This window comes from Lepisosteus platostomus, chromosome 17, assembly GCF_059453375.1.
Source record: "Lepisosteus platostomus isolate fLepPlt1 chromosome 17, fLepPlt1.hap1, whole genome shotgun sequence".
Classification (NCBI taxonomy): Eukaryota; Metazoa; Chordata; class Actinopteri; order Semionotiformes; family Lepisosteidae; genus Lepisosteus; species Lepisosteus platostomus.
The window spans coordinates 8,094,008-8,116,423 of record NC_142627.1 but is presented as its reverse complement, the minus strand read 5'-3'; the positions used below and the strand labels follow the sequence as shown (position 1 = coordinate 8,116,423).

Sequence of the window (22,416 nt, the reverse complement as noted above, 5' to 3'; positions counted from 1 at the left end):
AGGGATCAGTGCAGAACAAATCTGTATTTGTCTTTTATTCACTCAAGTACTGCGTGTTCAATGTGTGACTACAAAAGGCAGCTGAGCTTGGCTTCCATACGGTAAGAGCTCACAGCTGCCTGGCAATTAAATCCCTGATCAGTTGCCTTTACCCCCTTCTGGCGAAATATATTGGCATAGTGCTTTGTACTGTTTCAGACTGACCTAAAGCATAACTATTATAAATGAACATTCTTAGAAAATACTTGTCATTAACCATTTAAAAATATATTACTCAATAATAGGTGTTCCGTGCATATCAAGATTTTCACTTAGTGTGACTTTCAAGTCCACAATAAATACAACCAGGTGGGTTGAAATGTGGCTAAGTGTCTGCTTTAACCACTGCTCCATGGGACAAGCCCCTTTTCTCCATCACTGGTTTCACAGGGGCTGCTGGGAAAGACATACTAGATATGTTTAGTCTGAAGGCTACAACTGTTTTTTTCACAACCTAAGCAAGACAAAACTAAACCAAACCTGGATTTTCTTACTCTGTTGGAAACCATCCAATTGTCTTAGTAGTGTTAGGAGTTGAGCTACTATTACCTGCTATTAGTTACATAACTTGGAACCCAAACAACCAATATTAGAACATAAGAAAGGTTACAAATGAGAGGTAATTTGGCCCATCGAGCCCATTCAGTAGTAGGTAGCTCTCCTGCAGCAAATGGGAGAATATGGTGAGCGATCATCAGACAGAGGGATCTGTCAGCTGAGGTGCAAAAAATACTGAACAGCATTTATAAGGACACTGGTTTGCAAACTGTCCTTCGTGATGCACTGTGAGGCCTGCATGAAATCTGCCTTGCCATCACGTCTAATGCCATTGATGGACAAGATTGTACAAGGGGAATTTTTGCAAGGGTAGCAAGCAAGACCCCTCCTTACCACCCCACAAGAATTCGTATTTCCCTTGAAAAAAGCAATTTCCATGCCTGGACTGTTTTTATTTTTTAATGTTCAGGCAAGGAGATGTTCAAACCAGAGTTCAGCTTTCCTCCTCTACTCCTAAACTAGCCTCTATATTTCTCACAACTGGGGCAGCAGCAATTGAGCCCAGATCTGGTCACCTGCTGGTGAAGAAGTTTTAAGCCTGATGGTAAAGATGCAGCTGCGAATGAGGTGTTCTTTGAAGAAAAAAAACAAAGACGGGAACTTTAATTTCAGCAAGATGAAAGACTTTCCCAATTGACTCATTATATGAAAGAGAATGGGTATCTGGGAAATCTGCCACAGATTCAATTTCTGATTGACAGCACAGACCTCAGGGAGGTTGTAAAAGCACCCAAAATCCACCGAGGGCTTTGTGTGGCCACAGCTGGCTGAGTGAACCTTAGTTTTGGCCCCTGTCACTGGGAGCCTGGGGGATGACAGTGGGAGACGTCTGTCAGTTGGTCGACATTTGAAGTGGAACTGCAGTCCCTATTTCTCTGGCTGGTTACTCAGTCTCGGTAACAAAAACAATTAATTGCTAGTATAGAAAAAATGACCATTTCCGAATTAAGCACAAAATCGTGAACTTTGTGAAAGTACTGTAAGTGGCCATGTTGTCGCAAACCCCTAGTCTCGCCATGGGAGAGATCCCGTGAATTGCGATGTGGCGCACTAGTCACTGTAATGGCTAATGTGATGAAGGGGCGAATGATTACAGTTTAAGCAGCAGACCTTTCACTGCTGCAATGTGCCAACGTGATCTGTATGCAGAGTTGACAAGTAGTATTTGTCGGCAAAACTCAAATCTCACAAATCTCAAAGTCAGGTGGCGATATTTTTTATTGGATTAAAAGAGGTGTATTCACAAGCCTGCTTGTTTACAATATCCTGCTTCACCTCATCAACATTTTTGTTGCCTCGTTCTGGAAATTTTATCTATTTTGAGATGTCAATTGGAAGTTTTACATGTTACTGTGTGCGTTTTACTCTTATTGTGGTTTGAAAGGCACTCATCAGTATTGATTCTTTCCAACACTGAAATATAAAAATAGCGTTGCATCTCTGCTTTAAGCCCCATGGCCCGTACAGAGGTTTGCTGCAGAGCCCAGTGTAGCTGAGCTGAATGCACAGAAAAGTAAGGTCAGCATGATGCAAGCCACGTACAGTTGTGGCAACGTGAAATGAAAAATAGATTTGAGCTGTAAAATTCGCATGCAGATGCACTGAGGTCGATTTTTGCAGCACACTTTGGAAAGAAGTGCCTGAAATAAGACAGTGTTGGGTACCGATCGCCCTGGGTCTTTGCAGTTGAGTGCAGTGGGTGATTCCAAATGGAGATAAAAGCAGCGGTGTTAAAGAGCAACTTTCTCATCTAAGACAATTCCAACTTAGGCACGCTGAAATATGATGGGTTTGAGCCACAGTTTTTTTTAAAGGATCAAAGCACAAGCAAAGGTAAAATTTATAAACTGATGTTCAAAACTCTTAGACATTTTGGACTGTCCTGCTCATTTCACTCACTTTTGCGTTCTTTGTGCTTAAGCACAAACCTGTGACAGTTGTCTCCAGAACATTGATCAAAGTAACATACAATAAGTGAATACTTATTAGCACAAAACTTAATACTTCTTAATACAGCTATATAGGTTAATACTTGTATAGCTGTTTTTTTGTAGTATAAAAGGAATCCTTTAACTTTTTAACTTTATAGAAGTGTAGAAAGGAACCAATTGCGTTTGATTGGCAAATGACATGGATTAATTGCTACAATGCACTTGACACATTTTGTATGTGACTTTGATCAAAGTACTTTAATTCAACAAAGTGACCAAGTTGTTGAAAGTTACTGTGATCCCATATACATGAAGATTGCGATCAATGTGATTTAATGATTAATACATTTCAAGCTTGGATTGTTCTCACCAAAACTGAGCTGTGTTAATAAGAGTCTAAGTTAGTAGTAGAAAGTATTAGTAGAAGCTTTGAGTCAGATATTGATGCTTATAATAAATTTTGATTATTGTATTTTTACAGAAGAGTGCTTCACAGCGCAAAGAAGGACTACTTTGACTCACTCATTAAGTGATTGTATAATTGATGGAATGCAACAAAGCATTACTTTTATGTTGTATTATTAGGGAAAAAATAAAGGAAATCACAAACAGGTCAAATGTATAGTGAGATTGGATTTAAAAAGTGTGGGACTGGTTTTATAACAGTCTCACTTTAGTACCAAATTCTTGGCAACCACATTAACACAGTAAGACTGCAAAGGGTTGCTCTCCTTTTTCAATAATGGGGAGGAGGGCTCAAATCAGGATCAGAATTGCCTTGAGACTAATTAAAATAGTTTCTTGCAGCTGTTAATTTTGAAGCAGCTGAATTTGCCGAGTTCACTTTTGGAGAGAAAAATCCGAGTAGATGGGAGCTAAGACCTCTCCTGTAATTATTATATTTCAGAATGGGGAGAAAATGGGCATCACGCTAATTCACTGCAGTTGTCAGTGTGTGTGTGTGTGTGTGTGTGTGTGTGTGTGTGTGTGTGTGTGTGTGTGTGTGTGTGTGTGTGTAGGAGATATGGAGGTTAAAACTAGCAAGCTAAAAAGAAAAAAATGCAAAATGCAGAATGAGTCTTATAGCTTGGTGTTCTTTTTAACCAAGAGATCTAAGTACTCTGCATTATAAAAATTCCACAACCATCTTGGCAGAGAAAGTTTGTTTTTAGGCAGCAGTTACTACCAAGCTGGAGTTCAGGCATGTCTTCAGGACTGGAAATAACCATTCAGAGTGGTCGCATTAGCATTACAAAACAGATTGCTGACCAGCAATTCTAAAGTAAGGAGCAAAAGAGAAATTGAATGGGGAATTCTTTTTTTATTATTATTTAAAAGCAAAACATATTCACAGAAATCAAGTTATTTTCATGGAAACCTTGGTGATATTTGTCCCAGTAAAACCTAATGGGTTTTTCAATAAATTTTGAGCAGAATTTTTCAGTGTTCACCACTAACGGGTAAAGCAAATTATGAAATGCAAAATTCAGATAACATTTTTGATTTTTTTTATGTGTTGCATGAATGATTGAATCTTTATCCACAATTTTGGCATTTCTTTTTCAGGCACTTTGATGTGGGACTGTACCGTTGGCTTGTCAGGTGAGTCACATTCCTTATCGGCCCCTTCTTTTGTGCAGGGCACGGTAGCAGTTTTCAGTACAGATTCTAGCTTCCCAGATTGCAGCACTGTAGGCTGTAGATTTGTATTCTTGATACCCCCGATACTGTACAAATATCCCTCTGGGCTCACTTTGTCAGGATTATGAATAAGTCAGAACGAACTGTGAAACACGAACCAGAGGACATGAGTGGAAGCGATGTGGACATGTATTTAAAACTGGGAATAGGAAGAACCTCTTTACCCATAGGTGGTGGGAGTGTGGAACTAACTACCCAGCCAAGGTGTTGAAGCTGTCACCTTGGCTTAATTTCAGAAAAAGCAGGATGAGGTCATTGGAGTCTCGACCTATCAAATGGGCTAGATGAACTGGATGCTATCCTCTTGTTTGTAACTTTTCTCCTGTTCTTGATGAGATCATTACCTCCTGTTTTCATTCTCATGCTCAAACTGCATGCCAGAAATACTGACTTTTGTAAGGATAGCAGTGGCTTGCATTCCTCTTCTTCTTTTTACAGGAAGGTTTAAAGGAGCAGAAACCAGATCAATTTGAGAAATGAGTCAGCTGTCTGTCACTATTCTGAATTTCTGAGAAAATCCTGATCCGTCTACTACTCTGATGACTTGTCTGTGACAAAGCAAAAAAAAAGCACTTTTTTGTAATTTAGATGTTGTTTGTTTTCAGCTCTAGCTTCTGAAGACTAAAAGAGAATAGAAGCACTTCACCTCAGAGAGATGACTGCTCGTTACGCCACGAGTTGATTTCCTCTTGTTTTCTTTGGCTTGGCATAAACATGCAAATGAAATACTCTTCATGTTTTGGAGAAATGAAAAGATGGCAGGGTGGCTATGAGAAATATCTTAAAAGCATAGTTAAAATCTTCAAAACGTGCTTGTTGCTGTATGTAGTTCATAACACCCAGGCCATTTAGTTGTTCAGGCTTTAGTTTGGTCTCCATGGTGATTTTGAAATGCTCCTACTGCACCTGTACAGCAAAACAGGCTTTGATCTTTCGATATTTATTTAACATCAGACGAACCTCAGACAGAAATATGTTTGACTGATCTGGCAGCAGCTTAAGTATCAATGGGTTTTGCGTGATTCCTAAGGTCCAGGAGAACGTAATACTTGGTAAACTTCAGAAACATAAACACAAAGAGGGTGGATGACCAGTTTATTCCATTGTTGAGGTGACATCTCTGTTACGTTAACAGGAAGGTGCAGTACATAGAAGCCTTCTTAGAGTGAAGTCCATCATCTCAGAAACTCAGCTAATTAAGAACACATAGTTGTTCACAATTAATTTTGAACTAGATATTAATGTATGGAAAATGTATATATTTTTAAATTATATTATTTAGAAATAATAATACTGTTTTATACTATTTTAATTATATTTAAAATTAATTATACTGTTTTTATTAAATTAATATTATCTTCTAATATAATGTTTTCCCAATCAATTTTTATAAAAATATCAGCATAGAAAAACCCTGGCACAGGGAAGCAGGTTATGTGCATTATTCAAATGGATGAACGGCTTCAGAAAGCCCAATAATAAACTTTAATTTGCTTTAGTTTTCCATTCATCTGTACGGGGTTCTAAGTACACTGAGAGTTCTTTATTGTTATATTAAAATGTAATATTAGAAGGCATGCAGCCAGAATCTTTAAACAAGCTTTCAGAGGTCTTTTTCCTGATGCCGTGAGGTTACTTTGGTTCAAAGTTAGTAAAGGAGATGAGGACTTCTGTCTAATTATCTTTGGAAGGCAAGGGTGAAGGTATGAGAGATAAAGTTACAGATGTTTGTGACAGTTTGTGTGCCCCTGCACTGCATCATCTCCGTCTCGGGATCAAAGCCCCTCTTCGTTCTTCTCTCTAATTAGGACCGATCTCTTCCGAGTCTTTGCATTGAAGTAGAGCTGTGAATGAAAGCTGACAGCTTTATGGCCACATGTGTTGATCTGGAATGTTCCGATGTCAGATCTTCATATCTGCGCAGCTGTATCTGGCATTGACAAGCCAAGAAGTGCTTTCCTCAGAGCGTGTTGGATTTGCCCTCCAGCTCTGGAGGTGTGAGAGGTTTGAACAAGACTATGGTAACTGGGAATATCTTTTTGGAAAATAGACAATTGATATGAACTGTAAAAACCCTTTAACACGATATCGGCGTAATTAATAGAACATTGCTTTCTGTAATCCATGATCAAAATGAAAAAAACATTTCCTTACATCAGTAATAATGGTTGATCCCAGTTTATCAGAACAGAAAAAATGGGTCGACCACTTAATTTATTGGCGTTTCTATGGCAGTAGGTCCAAGCTCTAGTCCTGGAGGAGCACAGTCTCAGCTCGTTTTTCTTCCAATGAAGCTCTGAATCTACAGTGTTAATTTTTGGGTTAACTGATCTGCTTGCTCGTTTAGACTTTTATATATTCCATCAATTCAGAGTGTAAAAATACCCAACTTCGAGTGTGATGTTTTCAAAAACTCCATCTCACCAAACTTTATGCAGTCGCCCCTCAACTTGCTTGCCGTTATTTCTTACTGAACAGTTCTTACTAGCTGTTTGGTTGATGATTCAGTTGATTACATTTCAGACAGTACACCTAAATGCCACCAGTTATGAAACTCCAAAATTGATAAAGTTTTGATATCAGTTACAAATCCCATTCAAACTTTTATGAGCTGAATACAAATTTATGAACGTGCCCGATGGACATATTTGTAAAGACATAGAGGAGTGGAATACCAGTATGAAGGTGTAGTGGAGAACGATTTCCTTTAAGAGGGTGACATAATGGTTAGCAGTTGTCACCACTGCCTCCCAGCTCTTGGGGTTCGTGTTGGGTTTTCCTTGGGGTGCCATCCTTGTGGAAGTTCTTAACATGAGTTTTTCCCCAAGATCTGGAGCTGTCCAGTTTCATTTTCATTTCTAAATCCCCCTCCCACCCCATTCACGTGTGTGTGTTACCTGTGATGTTCCTGTGTGTCCTCTCCAGAGTGTTGTACCACCTTCACTCAAGGCCTGCTGGGCTAGGCTCTTGCTCACTGTGACCCTCTAAAGATAAAGCATTTACTCAAAATGTGTGGATGTCAGTCCAATATTATTCCTTTTTCTGAAGCAGTGGTCAGGGTTCTGGACTCGTAACTTGAGGGGTTAAAGTTTAAATCCCAGGTGGGACGCTGATGTTGTTTTGTTCTGCAGCCAAATAAGGGCTGTGGGGCTTAAATTTCACCTGAATTGTTCCAGTAAAATAGTCATCTGTCTAAATGGATATAAGTGATTTGGCAGATGCTTTTATCCAAAACAAAATAATTGTCAGAAATGAGAAATCTAGAAAGACTAGTCATGTGTTGCTCTCAGAGCTGTTTTCCAGCTCTCCTGCAGAGCAGAAGTGGTAGTATTTTATGGCACCTTGTGAAGGTCAAAGAATGTATGGCCTTTGCTTCAATATGACATCGATCAGGGAAAAAACACCACGCTGATGGTCTGCTTGCACACAACTGCTGCATCTTGTTTAAACATCCAAAATCACACTTTAAAAAAGTACTGTTCCATCAATGTGCCATTTCACATTTCTCTTACTTCACTTCAAGCTGCAACACCTTGGGGGACGGGGGTTTCGGTGCATTGAAGATGTGTTTGCAACTGTTAATATAGGAGAGTGTGAGCAGAAATGTGGAACAAGATTTTTCAGACAAACATTTCAGAAAAAACGCCTAATTTTTTCCTCTACAAAAACATTCTCTCATGTTTATTTCCTTAAGAAACAATCCTTTGTCTTCTTTCATGCCTCTCTCATCACTTTCCTAGATTTCTACCTTCAGATCTTTACAATAGTGTTCAAAAAATGCAAAGTTGATTTTTTTTCTCCAGAGTACAAAGCCTCGCAATGTGTGAATGTAATGTAACCAGCTACCTATTCAGTTAATCCAACAAAATACAAAGAAACCACAAAACACTTTTGGTCTAATGGCTGCCCTGCCTGGAAATACTCTGCTAAAACAACTGACTTGAGAAGCACAGAGCACCTCTGATGGTCCAGTAAGGGGCCATATGTCACCATATGGTGACAGAAGGTGTGATTCAGGTGTGTCCTATATACTGTAGCCCAAAATCTTCAAGACATAAATTGTGACTTAAAATACATTCATTATGGCTTCTCTTACCAGAGTGTGTTTCTGTACATAGATTGCAACCTGCAGGACAGTCCTGTAAATGAAAAAGATGAAAATAATTTTTAAACCAGTATGTTTATCAGTTTATTAGGAACGGACGTTATCATAAAGAAGGAATTTGTGTCTTCTTTATGATGTGCATGCCTGCGTGAGTTCACATTGTAAAAATGTTGTGCTGAGTACTAGGAGGAGATCGCCACCTACTGGAAACCTGTGTGCTCCATGGTTCATACAAGACAGCTCGTTGCAGCCTTGCCAAACAATCCTGCCATTCTAGAGCTTGCAACTGGTTCAGTTCCTTGGCTCATACTCCCTAGTCCTTAGGCATTCAATTTTTGTATTTGTTTTTGCTAGTATAGAAGTGATATGGTATTATGCTCTGCATTGTTTTCCTTGTTGACCTAGAGCACTGTCAATCTGCCTTATCAGTGCAAGATAAACAATAGAGTTGCCCTGAAGGTGTTCTTTATTTATAGCCTCCTTTAACTAACAACATCCAGAAACAGCAGGGATTATGCATTCATTCACTATAACTTTGAATATGCAAGTGCTTCTCTCTTCACCAAAGTATCCACTGCCAGTAATTATGATAATGTTTATTTTAAAAGGGAGATCATAAAACTTCACTATCAAAAACACAAGCTTAAAGCCTTTCACAGACATTAGCAAGCTCCTCCGTTTTGGCTGGTAGCCTGAGTTTGCCTGGTGTATAAATCATGTCAGGAGACGATTGTAAGTCATTGGAGCTTATTGTGCTTTGCTGGTGCGCAATTTCAGTTGTATGTAACCAGGGTTTGTGCAGATTGATAGCTCGTTCTATTTACACAGGCAGCAAGTGATATCCAGAAAGGTATTGCCGGATTTATGAGAGTTGGTTCTTGCAGAGCATAGTTTAGTGTAGAGCTCTGAAGCTGCTTCTGATGATATTGGCAGAAATCTTTAATTACACTCAGTCACCTGATAGAGCTGCTGTAAAAGACGTCCATTCCTTCTGCCTTTGACTTAGTGTGATGTCAGCTCTTTCAAACAAGATTTATTTGTTGCACTTTATGCAATTTAGCGGGCTAAACGCATGTAACCCTGTGTAATGCTCTTTTTGGGTTTTTTTTGCTGGGTCTGTCCTGATTTTCATCCCTTTTGTATTCAGTAATTGTTTCTGCACATCGCTGAATTCAGAAAAAAGGAGGGCCATTGGAACTCAGGACTTTTATTTCTGCAGTACTAACGGAGCTGAGCATCACAATTTGTTTGAAGTGTAAATGAACTATACTGTATGTTCAGCAATATAAATTCAACAATACGTACTACATTTCAGCATCGTCCTGGTAATGGCATTAATAAATGATCGTGCTTGTTTGTGATGTAAATGAGGATTGTTTTAGACTACTCTTCTGTTCTGAAATGCAGTGACTGTATTGTTAGCTGGCGTTCAGTGCATTTCATATCAGAAACATAGGTGTACGTTTGTTGTTTGTTTTTAAAGTGTTCCTAGAACTTGAACAACATCTATATTTATCCCTGTGCCGCCTTCCGTTTCGTGGGTAATTGCATGAAGCATTTCCAATTAGTTTAAGAGTTTGTCTTCCATCATGTTGGCTTGCATAACGGCAAGGAGCTGCATAGTGAAAGACAGGTGACCGAAATCTAGGTTAAGTGAATTCTGGAGAAACAAAATGTGTATTTCCCCTTCATGTTTAATAGATTTACATCTGTAACATTGTTTATGTTTCACCTTTCATCAATTCATGTTCCGTTAAAGAAAAGGATTCAGAAATCGTATTTAATGTCGTCATGAAGAAAGGCTTCATCACTCTTAGTGAATAACCACCCCTTTAGCTCTTGGTCCATACAACAAATCTTCTGCTTGTTGCTTGTCGTTAACGATGCTGCTCCATAGCTCTCGGATCCTGGATTTGATTCTTGGTTGAGCCGCCTCATACAGTATGTGAAGTGTGCATGCTCACCTTCTGCCTATGTGGGTCTTCTCTTAATAGACATGTTGGCATGGTGATAGGCTCTCCTAAATTGCCTGTTCCCTAACAATCGGTGGTTGGACCCTTTCCTTATGAGTCCACCTGTCTGACATCGCTCTTCTGTTGCACTACTCTCACTGTAAGCCTGATTCAAGTGAAGAAAATATTTTTGATGATATTTTGAGTTAATCTTAAAAGTGTCTTATTTCTGTTTTTATTTTCTTTATTCCTGGACATGTGTGTGGGCATACTGTATATGCTGTATACTGTACTGTAAAAATTATTGCAAGTGGGGGGAAAAAAGCTAATTTCACCAAGAATGCTTCCTAAACGCACATAAAAATCCAGCTTCAGAGTGGGTTTGTGAGTGGTGTAAGATATTTTAAAGAGTAATTTACAATTCACTGTACGTCGAGCTTATGTTTTGTGAAGTGCGAGTCTGTGCTTGGGCACCTGAATTATGCCTGCAATATCTCTTCTTTGGTGAAATCACTGTGATAAAAGCTGTGAGTAAAAAAAGTTTGTATAGAATTTGATCTACTGTTATGTGTCAGCTCGAAACTACCATATCTTTTTGATTCATCTCCAGTATTTCATAAGAACATGTACAAAAAAGAGGGGGACTATTCATGCAGCTCACTTGGGTTCTAGTAGCTAATTGATCCAAGGAGTTCATCTAGCCCTGTCTTGAAAGAAGCCAGGGTATGGACTGGCTTACAATGGGGACTTGAGCACGTTTTATTTCACTGCTGACCAGAGCTAGAGGGAATAGGATAATTTAAGTCAGTCTTTCTCACTTTGCTTTTACTGCTCCAGATGTGGGTACGGGGTCCCTGAGGTAGGTCATGCAGAAACTGGTTAGGCCAGGATGTAAGATGCTCGTCCAGGCTGGCCTTCTCAGTGAGATGTAGGACCTGGGCCCAACTCTTTCTGCAGGGAAGCTCTGTAGGTCAGGACCACAGGCTGTGGGCTACTGACTACTGTCTGTGCGTTTGCTTACTTGTTCTTAGTTCCCATGGAAACCAAAGACATGGTGAATGCAAATGCCTTGAAAGACACCTGTTGTTGGTTCCCCTTGGTCGAATAGAAGAATAAATGCAGAGAAATGTAAAAGCTACAAACTTGCAAACTTTTCTTCTTCTTTCCTTCCCCCTCTCCTGGCTTCACAAGCTTTCGTTGCCCAAAACGATGTTATCTTGAACAAGTAAACCCACACATATACAATTTTATAAAGTGGTTTCTTGAGAACTTTAGGCATTATGATGTAGATCATCCTAAAAATGCAGAAAAGGGGAAGTTACAATATGGACCATCTGCAGTAAACACTGCAATAGAAAAAACAGGATTTTAAGCAGGTTGTGAATTTATTATATTTATATTAAGCACATTAAGCCAACCAGTTAGCACATTCCTATAAGGTTTTAAAATGGTTTATCTTGTGTGTTCCAAATCTGCTGTGTGCATGAGTCTTCAAACAGTCATCTTTTGTTATGATTTTCCTCTTTTCTTATCATGTGTACTGTATGGTATTAAGTGTAATCTTCATTTGCTATCAGCAATATTTTCCCCTCAGCTAGTTTAGCTGTCCTTTTCCTCTGCTACATAGAAAAAGGGCTCTTCTCTTTCCTGATGTAGCTGAAGTGGTTGAAGTCTTTTTATTTTGCTTTTCAGAGGTATTCTGCACATGTTCTTGAAATACTTCTATATTATTGAAATCTGTGCTTTAGCTCATATACTTTATAAGGTTGCACAGCAAGAATAACTGATGTCATTCCTAAACCTTATTTCTTTCTGTCTTTGGCCTGGCCTAACAAGTAATACTTATCGGCCAGTTCAGCACCTCACGCCTGGAGAGAGCTGAGGTGGAAGTGATATTAGGAGATCCTGCTGGTAATAGTCCCTTTGTTGTATTGTATATCATGTTTTTCATAGTAATTCGTGCCCTTGTATAGCTAGGTGATGTGCTACAGCTATTACGCACCCCCAATTAGACTGACAGATGGAGAAATAAAAAAATTGCCACACCAGTTAAATTAAGGAGTCAAGGTCAGGTTGGCTGGGTTTACTACTCCTACTGCCAGTGCCATGGGATAATGAAGCAGTCATGACCTCAGTTTAACAACTCATCTGAAGGATGGCACCTTCAGCAGCAGTAACCGCAGTTGCCATACTGGGGCATTCGTTTTTGGACATTTTTGTCCAGAGAGAAGCACACTAGCAACTCGTCCACTAGCACAGCATACATCAACCACCACAAAGAGCTTGAAAGAGCTGGCTCATGCTCTGTAAGGTCTCTGAATTTACAAGTGATCTTTTTTGTTGATCTTCACGATATTGGCTTTGGGTTTTCTTTACAGGTTTCCCATCCCTTGCTTCTGACCAGATTAGACTAGAACGTGGTAACACTGCTCTCAGCTGCTAATATAATGTGGGTTCATGGTACTGGTTCAATTTCTTATTCTGGACTTCCTTCACGTACTGTGTACGTTATTAGGTTAAATGAGTCATAACCCCCTTGTGCTTTGGTGAAATGGGGGATCACGTCATCTGCAGGTTTAAAAATCCAAGACCGCCTCATCCACAGAGGTCACAGTCACAGTCTGCATCAGGCCCTGTAGGCCAACATGGGATTGGGCTGCTTCCTTTTTGCTGTGGGTGCTGTGTCGCATTCCTGACACTCGTGTGGGCACATGTTTGCTCATTTCAGCATGGGAGGGGGCTGTCGAAACCTGGGAAATCTGAATGTATTGATCCGTGGCCCTGACACAGCTAATTAGTTCTTTTGTTTATCTCATTAGTGCCTTGTTAGTATGCGACTGTTTATTCATGATGCTCTTAAACAAAAGAGGAGCTTTGGTGAGCTGAGGAGAACAGAGGGAGACGAGAGCTGTGGAGGCCTGATTAATACTGATGGGAGGGTTTTTCCCCATTGAAACAACAGTCATTATTAACACATGTATAGCAGCTTTCTTTGATGTGCATATTTACCCTGCAGATAACTGTATGAATTGTAGGAATACAGCAGTTGGGGTTTATAAATGTACACATGTAATAACAGCAATGATCAGCCCTGGGATTTTTCTTTGTATAGCTGGATAAATACATAGTATAAAATGTAGCTGTTTTTTTGAAGCACAAATTAACACTTACTGTATTAAATGCAACCTAATCCATGCATCAGGGAGTGTCATTCTGGCAAATGACGCTGTAATTAATACATAACGGAAGAGAGAGAATTTTTAGTTGTAGCTGTTCATCACTTGGCAGTAGACCTCCTCCAAAGTCTTGGGATTTAAGTATTCATATTTAGTGAAATGCTTATTTTAATCTGTGCAGGTGGGCACAGTGTAAAGACTGTGTTTAAATGAAAAATACATAGCCTGTAACCTGTATGTGTTCCCTGAACGAGCAGCTGGGAAAACCGGTGCTTGAACTGTTGCATTTCCTGGCTGTGGAGTGAACAAACTCTCTGTTGACACAGTTAGGTCCTTTTTAAAAGGGAATAATTCTGTAAGATTTCACATGGCCCTCTACATGTTAGATTTTGCATAATTGTGATATCACCAAGTATCGTGTAGTGCTAAAATTTGGATATGCTATAATGCGTCATTATTAGAAGGATGTTGTTCCAAGGAGAGGAAAAAATTAAGTAATAATTAACTTGTGCTTTTGTTTTTCCAATTGTCCAGAAGCCCCTAGGTAAGACAGCAATACTTGGTGCTACATCCCTTATTCTTGAGCACTATCAAGAGCATAGTCCATTACAGCTATAAGGACACAGTGTTAGTAGTAGAACAGTAGTACTGGACTCAATCAAACTTATCCACTTTCTTAACACACTCAGCAGGAAGACTTGCTTGACATGTTCTAAGCTACTCCGGGTTTTAAGACTTCTTTCTCTTTTTGGGAGGCTTCTCTACGGGGTAGATCTGATAGAAAATATTTTGTCTTGCCAGGTGAAGAAAGAACTTTATATTTAGATGGTTGGGGGAAACTCTAAAGACTCTAATTTCATGAAGTCATTTTAATTGTTTATTGAGTTATTTCTTTGTAAATGTCTCTTAGTTTACAAGCTATCTGGTCTGTTAATTTTCACAATATCAGCTTTGTTTTTGTTTTTTCTTAAGTCTGATTAAGTTGCTCAACACTACTGGTGAAATGAAATGTACTGTAATATATAAAACTTGTAGTAGTGTGGTAATGTGTGATGGCAGGTGCTTACATATCCCTGCGATTTGCAGGATGCTTGAAAATGATGCTGTGTGTGTATCAGCTGGCAGTGGCCTTTAAAGAGGAGGGCAGCAACAATGGAGAGATCAGATTGCCCTGCAATGATGCTTTTTAAAATGTAGAATGTTTTAAAATGTGTTTCTGTAGGTATAACAATATTATCCTCCACTCTAGTTTATTTGTTTGAGTTATTTAACATATCGCAGACCTTGAGCCGCTTCAGAAGGTAATGTGTGTTGAGCAGGCTCATTAAAGCTGGCCCCCAGCCCTCTTACTCATGGCTTGCAGTATGAAGTGTCCTCAGGTGTGCAGATTTTCACAATAAGGCGACTCTGCTTGCAAGTGAAAGGTTAATCAGCATGCATTTTATTGCAGCCTTGGCTACTAATGATGCTCTGAGCATCTTATGCTCTTATGAGAAAGTATTCAGGCTGTGCAGTGGTATTATAGGGCTAAATCCTTCTCTCTGGTTTTAATCTCAAGTCTCTAGTTTCAATCCAGGTTTGTTTTTAATTGCCTTACATGCTGTCATGTGGTTGGTAGGATTAAACATACCATTACTTTTTAATTTTAGTAGATTCAAAAGCTCCCAGGTTACAAAGAAACACAGCATTCACATCCTGCACTTTAAAAATGGCTGTGAGTATATAACTAAAGTAAAGATGTCTTCTCATTATTATTGTGATGAATGTGGGATTAAAACGTTCCCTGTTTTTGCTGTTAGGGGTTTTACTGCTGTCAGAAATTGTGTATCATCTTTTGAGGGTGAATGTGGGTTTAATTGATATATATCAATCATTTAAACTGCACTTACCAGGAGGCAAATTACCAATTTAAAATTCAGATGGATTCTCAGCAGCCACAACCCAACTCTAACAAGGACTGATCGCTTAGTGTAGCTTAATCATCCTGCTTGAGTCATATTCCTCAATATCACTGCAGAGGTTATGAATTTGGTCCGTAAGCATTGGCAATGTTCTTCTGTTAGCAGTTGTCCCTGTATGGTAATGATCGACCAGACCTCTTTATAGCTAAAAACAGAAATGTCAAGCAAACTCACCTATAAATAGGGAAAAATCCTTGCAGTACACAATGTTTGCTTTTTTCTGCACATAGACGACTCCAATAGCTGAAAATGTCAAATCTGCCAACACTTGTATCATTTCTAGTGTTGGGTGTTAATGTACCAAAAACAACTTCATGCTATTAAAAATACATTTCCTTTACATACAAATAGCTCTCTGCCAGTCCCATTCTTCTCCAAAATAACGAAATAACAGTGGAATTAGTAGGTTCTCCCTCCTTCAGAGCCCACAGCGAGCGTGTGATCTCTGATGCATGAGTATCTGCATAAGGCTATGTGGGATGATTCAATTGAAGCTGCTACACAGTCCTGTACTCGTTTATTTTTTGGAGTTGTGTCACATAGACTGTGTCCAGACTGCTCATTTTAATGTGGCAGAACTGTGAACGAATTCCCTTGTACTGTATGTCTGTGTCGGTGAAATGTAACTGCTTTTGCTGTTCTTACTTTATTAAACAATTAATAATGCTTTTCTTTAAAACCGGTTTCTTAGTGGAAGGTTCAGCTCAAATTCAGTGTCAATAATTCATTCCAGAGTGAGTAATCCCTGTAGAAGAAACAGCTTCCCTAAGAGTTCAGTATCTGCCAAGAATGGCAGATTCTTTCTCTGCTTGTCAGAGATAGTCAGCCTTTCACAAATATAGTTTATGTTCTTTGTATAGCCTTGGGTCACACCAGAAGTGTTTTAGATGCTTAAACGTAAAGGGATAGTGGGTATTAACCTTTATCTTTTTTTTTCCTCTTGGTTTTGTTTCCCTGACACATTTCGATCTAACAAAGTGCATTCATAGAGATGTACTGTTTAAATTTTCTTTTCATTTCCATTCCCAAATGTTGTTAAGACGGGCTGTGGGGAAGTGAGGCTTGGAGCTCTAAAGGTGGATGGAAAAGTTCTGAGAACCGTTTAAAAACAGAAGTACCATGGTGCTTCGCTCACAGTTTCTTACAGCTACGTACTGGAAATTTCAAACGCCATGTGTGAGTTCGTATACAGGCTGGGCAAAGGTGAGAATGCAGTACATGCAGTACATGCATTATTGAGTGTCCTCGCGATTATGAATAATAAGGCAGGACATGTGCCCAGACATCAACTAGCTCTCTGAAAACTTTGTGAATTAAAGGCAAAGAATTAAAAATGCTTTTTCTTGTTTTCTGTATGAAGATCTTAATGTAAACCCTCTTAGCACGGGGTATAACAGATTTTTCAAGACACTGCACAAAAGTTTTTACAATAATACCAATAAAGATACCAATTTGGTATCAAAATTGGTGTAAATTACTGTCCATAACACTGTTATGTCCAGGATTTTTAAACTGTGGGAGATAAACGACTAACAGCTTTGTGCACCCTTATACCCTAAAGGGCAGGGCATGACTTCACTGACACAGATCTGCTCTTTGTTCTTCAATAGACGAAATGGGCGGGGGGGAAAAGCCTTCAGAAATGACTGCCTTCGTTAAAAAATGATTTGTGCTCCATCAGCCCTGAAATGGCAAGCCTCAAGCATGGGAGATTTCTGTCAGAGGAAGGCGCTAGATTTGTGATAGAAAAAGGAGAAGAAAACTGAATGACAGAATCAAATCGCATTTAAGAAAAAGCAAGCAAACCAGAACAAGTCAGCTGTGCCTGAATTAACTTACATCCCCAAGCATATGATTTAGAGGAATGCCAGAGGGATTTCTTTCCTTGCTTTAGTATTTCGAGTCAATCATTGTAGAAAGTGAGTCCATAGCGATATCATAGGGGAGGCTGGTATGAAAGGAAATGACAATCCTTTGCTGACACTGAGAAAATTACTAAGGCAGGTTCATTCTTTGTACATATTTTAAGGTTATTTTTTCTCTTTTCTCTTTCTGTAACTTTGGTTTCTTTGCCATCTAATTCAATTGGCTTTTTTAGAAGCTCATATTGCTGATTTTTCATTCTCCGGGTTTTGAATTTTCTTTTAATTGCGCCAGTTGATTGTCATCTCATCTTTTATGGCTACAGTCTCTGTACCCTGTGAGGGGAGTGAGTGCCTGTTCCCTGCTCTTCCCCAGCATGCCCCGGGGTTAGAGCCTCTCGTCACTTGACATGCTATGGCCACAACAGAGCCTGACTGGAGAGTTAGAACTGGCTGCAGGTTTCATTTTCCTTCGCCTACAAACGAATAAAGCTGCTGATAATTGGCAGGTGTTATATAATTTGATTCAGCTAAAATGTGTGATCTTCCATCCAGTTACTGCAACACACTTTCCCATCTTACTATTTTCTCACTGCTTGGATCCCGACACTGGGATCTGACACCAAGTGGATCCGGTGTGTGATATCAGGATCCAGGCCACTAGAGCCAAGCTGGCAGAACCAGGAAGCCTCAGCTCGCTTGGATAACCCTGATGCCAGACCAGAGAAGGCAGGATTGGGATAACCTTCAGCCCTGGGGAAACACCAGAGGCTTTCTTTTCCCCAACACTGGCTGATTAAAAACGATCCCAGACTCTCTTGAGCAGTTAGTGGACTTCCACTTGGAACACTTCTCTCATACTGTTTGTACTAATGACATGACCCAAGATTAACGGTGATGTCTGGACCATAAGCCTCAGTCTGCTCTCTGAGCATGTGCCTTTATTAATGCATGTTTTGATCTTGTCTTGCAGACTGGCTAAATGCAATGCGAAAGGCAGATTTTAATACTTGTTAAATGTTGATCACTGTGCACTAGGCAGTTTTTGCCTGTATGTAGAGCATTTTCAGGAAAAAATACATAATGTATAGATATAGTTATTTTGTATATATATATCCTCATTCAGAATAGTATATACAATTTGCATTTGCATTCCTGGGGTTCAGGTTAATGTTCTATATTGAAAGGCTACTACATTTTGTAGTACAATATATTAAGGGGAACATGATTTAAGTTTTCAAAATTCTCAAAGGCTCTGATAAAGTCAACCCGTTGGACTTCTTCAGAATGAATGCTGTAACAAACCAGACATTGTGTGGATGTGCAATTAACACTTCCTTATGCAAAGGTTGGGGGAGGGGGGGAGTTCTGAAACAAGCTGGCCATGTTGTCAAAGCTGATACCTGCCTTAATGTGTTTTGAAATATGGCTGGAGGACATTGTTGAATCAATATCAACTAGCAACTGAGAAACCAAACTCAATGGGCTAAATGACATCCTTTCATTTGTAACATTTGTCATGTTATATAACTTTACCTGAAACAGCTGTATCTGAATACTGTGCACAGTGGTCTTTGCCCATTTTGGTATGAAAAACACATGGTGTTCAGCAACTTTGTTTTCTGCGGAATACAACTGGAAAATCCTTTTGTTGTTCCGTTCATGATCAGTTCTTAAAACCAGATTTCAAAAGGACACGGCTATTACTACAGGTTTGATCTGTGGAGAAATGTGGGCCTGCGAAGATGAAAGGCAATGTGGTTCATTGTTAAATATGTTGAATTAGTGGAGCCAAGAGAAGCACTTGAACTGCAGGATTTTAAGAGCTTGTAAACAATAAATGAGTACACTTGTGGTAAGACTGTGAAAATATGTAAATTTCAACCAAAGGCAGCAGTCACAGAGTGGTACAATATCATTATAAATCAAGTTATACTGTAAATCCACAGTAAAGAAAATCAAACTGATAAATGCATAAGGAACAAGTAGATTTTTCAAAGGGTCAGGTGATCCTACACTGTGGTGACAGACTTTATTGACAATGGTATATTAAATGACATACTGTACATACTGTTATAGTACATACTCAAAACTGTTCTGTAAGTTCCCTCATTTATAAAACATATACAGTAGAAGCACTATTTAACTAAGATACTACACTGTGCAAATGCATTTACAAAACTCCAGAACTTTGATTTTGAAAGAAGTCTTAAGTACCCAACCCTTGAGTTTGCTTTAGCTAGGGATATTGGCGAAGTCCTCATTCTCATGTTCCCCAAGTCATTTTGCAATCCTCAAACTTGGGCTCCACAGGCAGTAAGAGGCTGTCAATGTTATGGATGCTAAAGATAACTGCAGCTCTGAAAATTCTTTTCCAACATGTCATTTTTCACAACAAACACTTGTGGTTCCTTTTGTTTTGCAGTTAAAGAGATAGCGATGACTAAAAACAGCTTTTAGCTAAAGTAAAATGTAAACATTTCTAGTTTTGAAACTAACTCCAGACTAACTGGGTTGTTAAGTTGTGTTATCCGTGGAATTGTTTTGTAAAATCTGAAACTCTACACTTTTTATGATATTCCAATGTATCATAATATATGTATTACCTGTATGTATTATAATGTATCATGATTTTGACACTCCCCAGGGGAATATTGCACCCTACAACATGTGGTTTGGTATAGTTCACAATTTGTTCAGCTTCATTTAAAAAATACATTGTGTTAGGGGGGATGATCAAGCTCAGATCAGTCAGTTGCACTAGCTCTCTTCCACACACGGTTTCTGCATTGACTTCACGTGATTGATTACATTTGGTTTAGTCGAATTGTTTAATCAACTGGAAAAAACAGCCACTTCTGTGGTTATTGGCTGAGGAGCCCATGGTGCAAAGCTGCCATCTGTGGAATAATGACGGAATGCCTCTGGGTCAGATTTCCCACCGTAAAGGGCCTCTAAAAGCTTGAAATCAACTCTAGTAGAGTCGCGATTATCCGGCCTTAACGGGGCTGATACTGTCGGATAATTGAAAATGACGGATAATGCGGAAACTAAGTAGACAAATCATAGATTAATGGAAGCGCAGTATAAGTATGAAACCTGGTTTATTTATTATTATTATTATTATTATTATTATTATTTAGAAAAATGAGCGATCGGAATCTGTTCCCCAGATGTGCTTCTCTTCCTTGCGGTGAGGTCTCGCCAGCGTCCCAGTAACATGCCATCAGTAGCAGCTGCCTCCTCTTCTTGTTCAACATGAGCTAGTGCCGAAATAATCATCGCACGCGCGAAGTCAGCAACCGAAGCACATGACACACGGAGAGGCAGAGCAGCATCGGATTGGGCAAAATATGCAGGGGCGCACACAGTGTACAGTCAATACTGAACACCGGTGATTGGCTATGTCGGATAAACTGGAATGTCGGATAAGGGAAGGTCGGACAATCGCGACTCTACTGTATCTAGAAAAATACACCATGCACATCCCATTAGGCCAATGAAAACAGTTATAAGTTTACAGCTTAAGTAAAGCCTGTCGCTCTCTGGGAAGTGGGATTTTGATCCACGCCCGGGGGCCACACTTCTGGTCCACACCCAGAAGATATCCTTTCCGATCCCTCGGAAACAGCTGATTAAGCCACTCCAGCAGGGAGCTGCTCTCACTGGCTCACCCGGAGGATGTCCTCCTGTTCCTTCTTTCCTCGTTTTCCAGGTACATCTATGTCCCCCTGGGAGGGTCACACCACGGTGTTGTGCAGAAGACAGTGTCCACCGCCCTGGTCTTCGGGTTTGTTTGCTACTGGCATGGTGGCCATGACTACCTGGTGATCTGGGCCCTCTTAAACTGGATGGGAGTCATAACGGAAAACGGAGTGAAGGCATTCCTGTCCCTGCCCCCTGTTTATACATTTTTTGTAAGTTTGAGGACATATTTCTGCTTTTTTGTACCTTGTGTTTGAAATAGCTTATCAGATACACTGACTATATTGATGCAATCATCACATTTTTACTCTGAACAGTATATTATCATTATTGATGGCTGCATGTAAGCAAAACTAAAGTTGTTAAGCGTTTTAATTTAAAAAAATCTCAAAAATTTAAACACATAGACATACATTACCTACAGTACACAAAGATGGTATTTCAAACATTTGGATACTATAATATCTCTGAAGTAAACACTACTGTAAAATTATTGTACTGCCATGTTTTAGTGAAGTTGTTAGACTTTTGCCTCTCATTTTGTTTGTTATATTAATACCCTTGTTTTCTGTCTTTACCTTTGAGTTTCCTATATGTTATTTCACTTTTTAAAGCTTTGTCAACCTGACAGAAGAACCATGTAACCATGGTTACAGCAACTTTGGTTTTCATGGAAGATTAAAAATACTTCACTCAAGGAGTTGGTCAAAAGAGATGCAGTACAGGGAAATTAATAATTGTGTGGAGATTCACTAGAAACCGATCCTTTTGGAGTGACCATTTGGTTTTAATGAATAATTTATCCACTTTTGGCTGAGAACCAGTTGCAGTTGGAATAGCAAGCCTATACCTGTCACAGCCTGGGTGATTCATTTTATATTCCATAGGCTTTTACACGTCTACACCAGTTTTCATTGCTGGTTGCCTATTAAGACTTGTGATGGAGCGCCTAAAAGACTAGATCCACAAGCTCGAGATTTGAAATTAAATTCAAATGTACAGTATTTCTACAAAACCACAAAGGAAATCTCTCTATGGCACAGCAAGCTTGTTCAATGCAAAAGGCTCATTACAGTATGTTGAAAAGCTTGATGCTGTGAAGATTAGACTATTTAATCCAATTTAAAGAAGCCAATCCCACATTTAATGAGAGTTGGGATCAATAAAAGTGTGTATTTTAATGGCAGCATTCTCCGTACATAAGAATTCAACAACTTGAGTTTTCTGATTTTGTTCCTATGAGGAAATGGTTAGTCTCGTTATCTTTGCTCCAGGAAAAAAAAGAGATCAATTTTTCCATGTATCAATACCTTTCCTGAGTTAACAGGAATTGTTAGTCAAAAACCGAGTGCGTGATCCAAGATTGGATTTCTCGCATCCATTTTTATGCTGGAGCCCAGCGTGAAAAGCCTGCAGCCTCAGCCAT

The 22,416-nt window shown here is 39.3% G+C and overlaps 1 protein-coding gene across 5 annotated transcripts in view; it reads left to right on the top strand.

Annotated features, from left to right (window-relative positions):
• hhat (hedgehog acyltransferase) overlaps positions 1-22,416 on the top strand; it is an 88,598-nt gene that overhangs the window by 34,548 nt on the left and 31,634 nt on the right. For all 5 annotated transcript variants that reach the window (XM_088609525.1, XM_088609526.1, XM_088609527.1 and 2 more), the window contains 2 exons: positions 4,095-4,130; positions 21,001-21,202. In XM_088609525.1, coding sequence (XP_088465651.1) covers positions 4,095-4,130; positions 21,001-21,202 — 238 coding nt within the window. The remainder of the gene's footprint in view (positions 1-4,094; positions 4,131-21,000; positions 21,203-22,416) is intronic.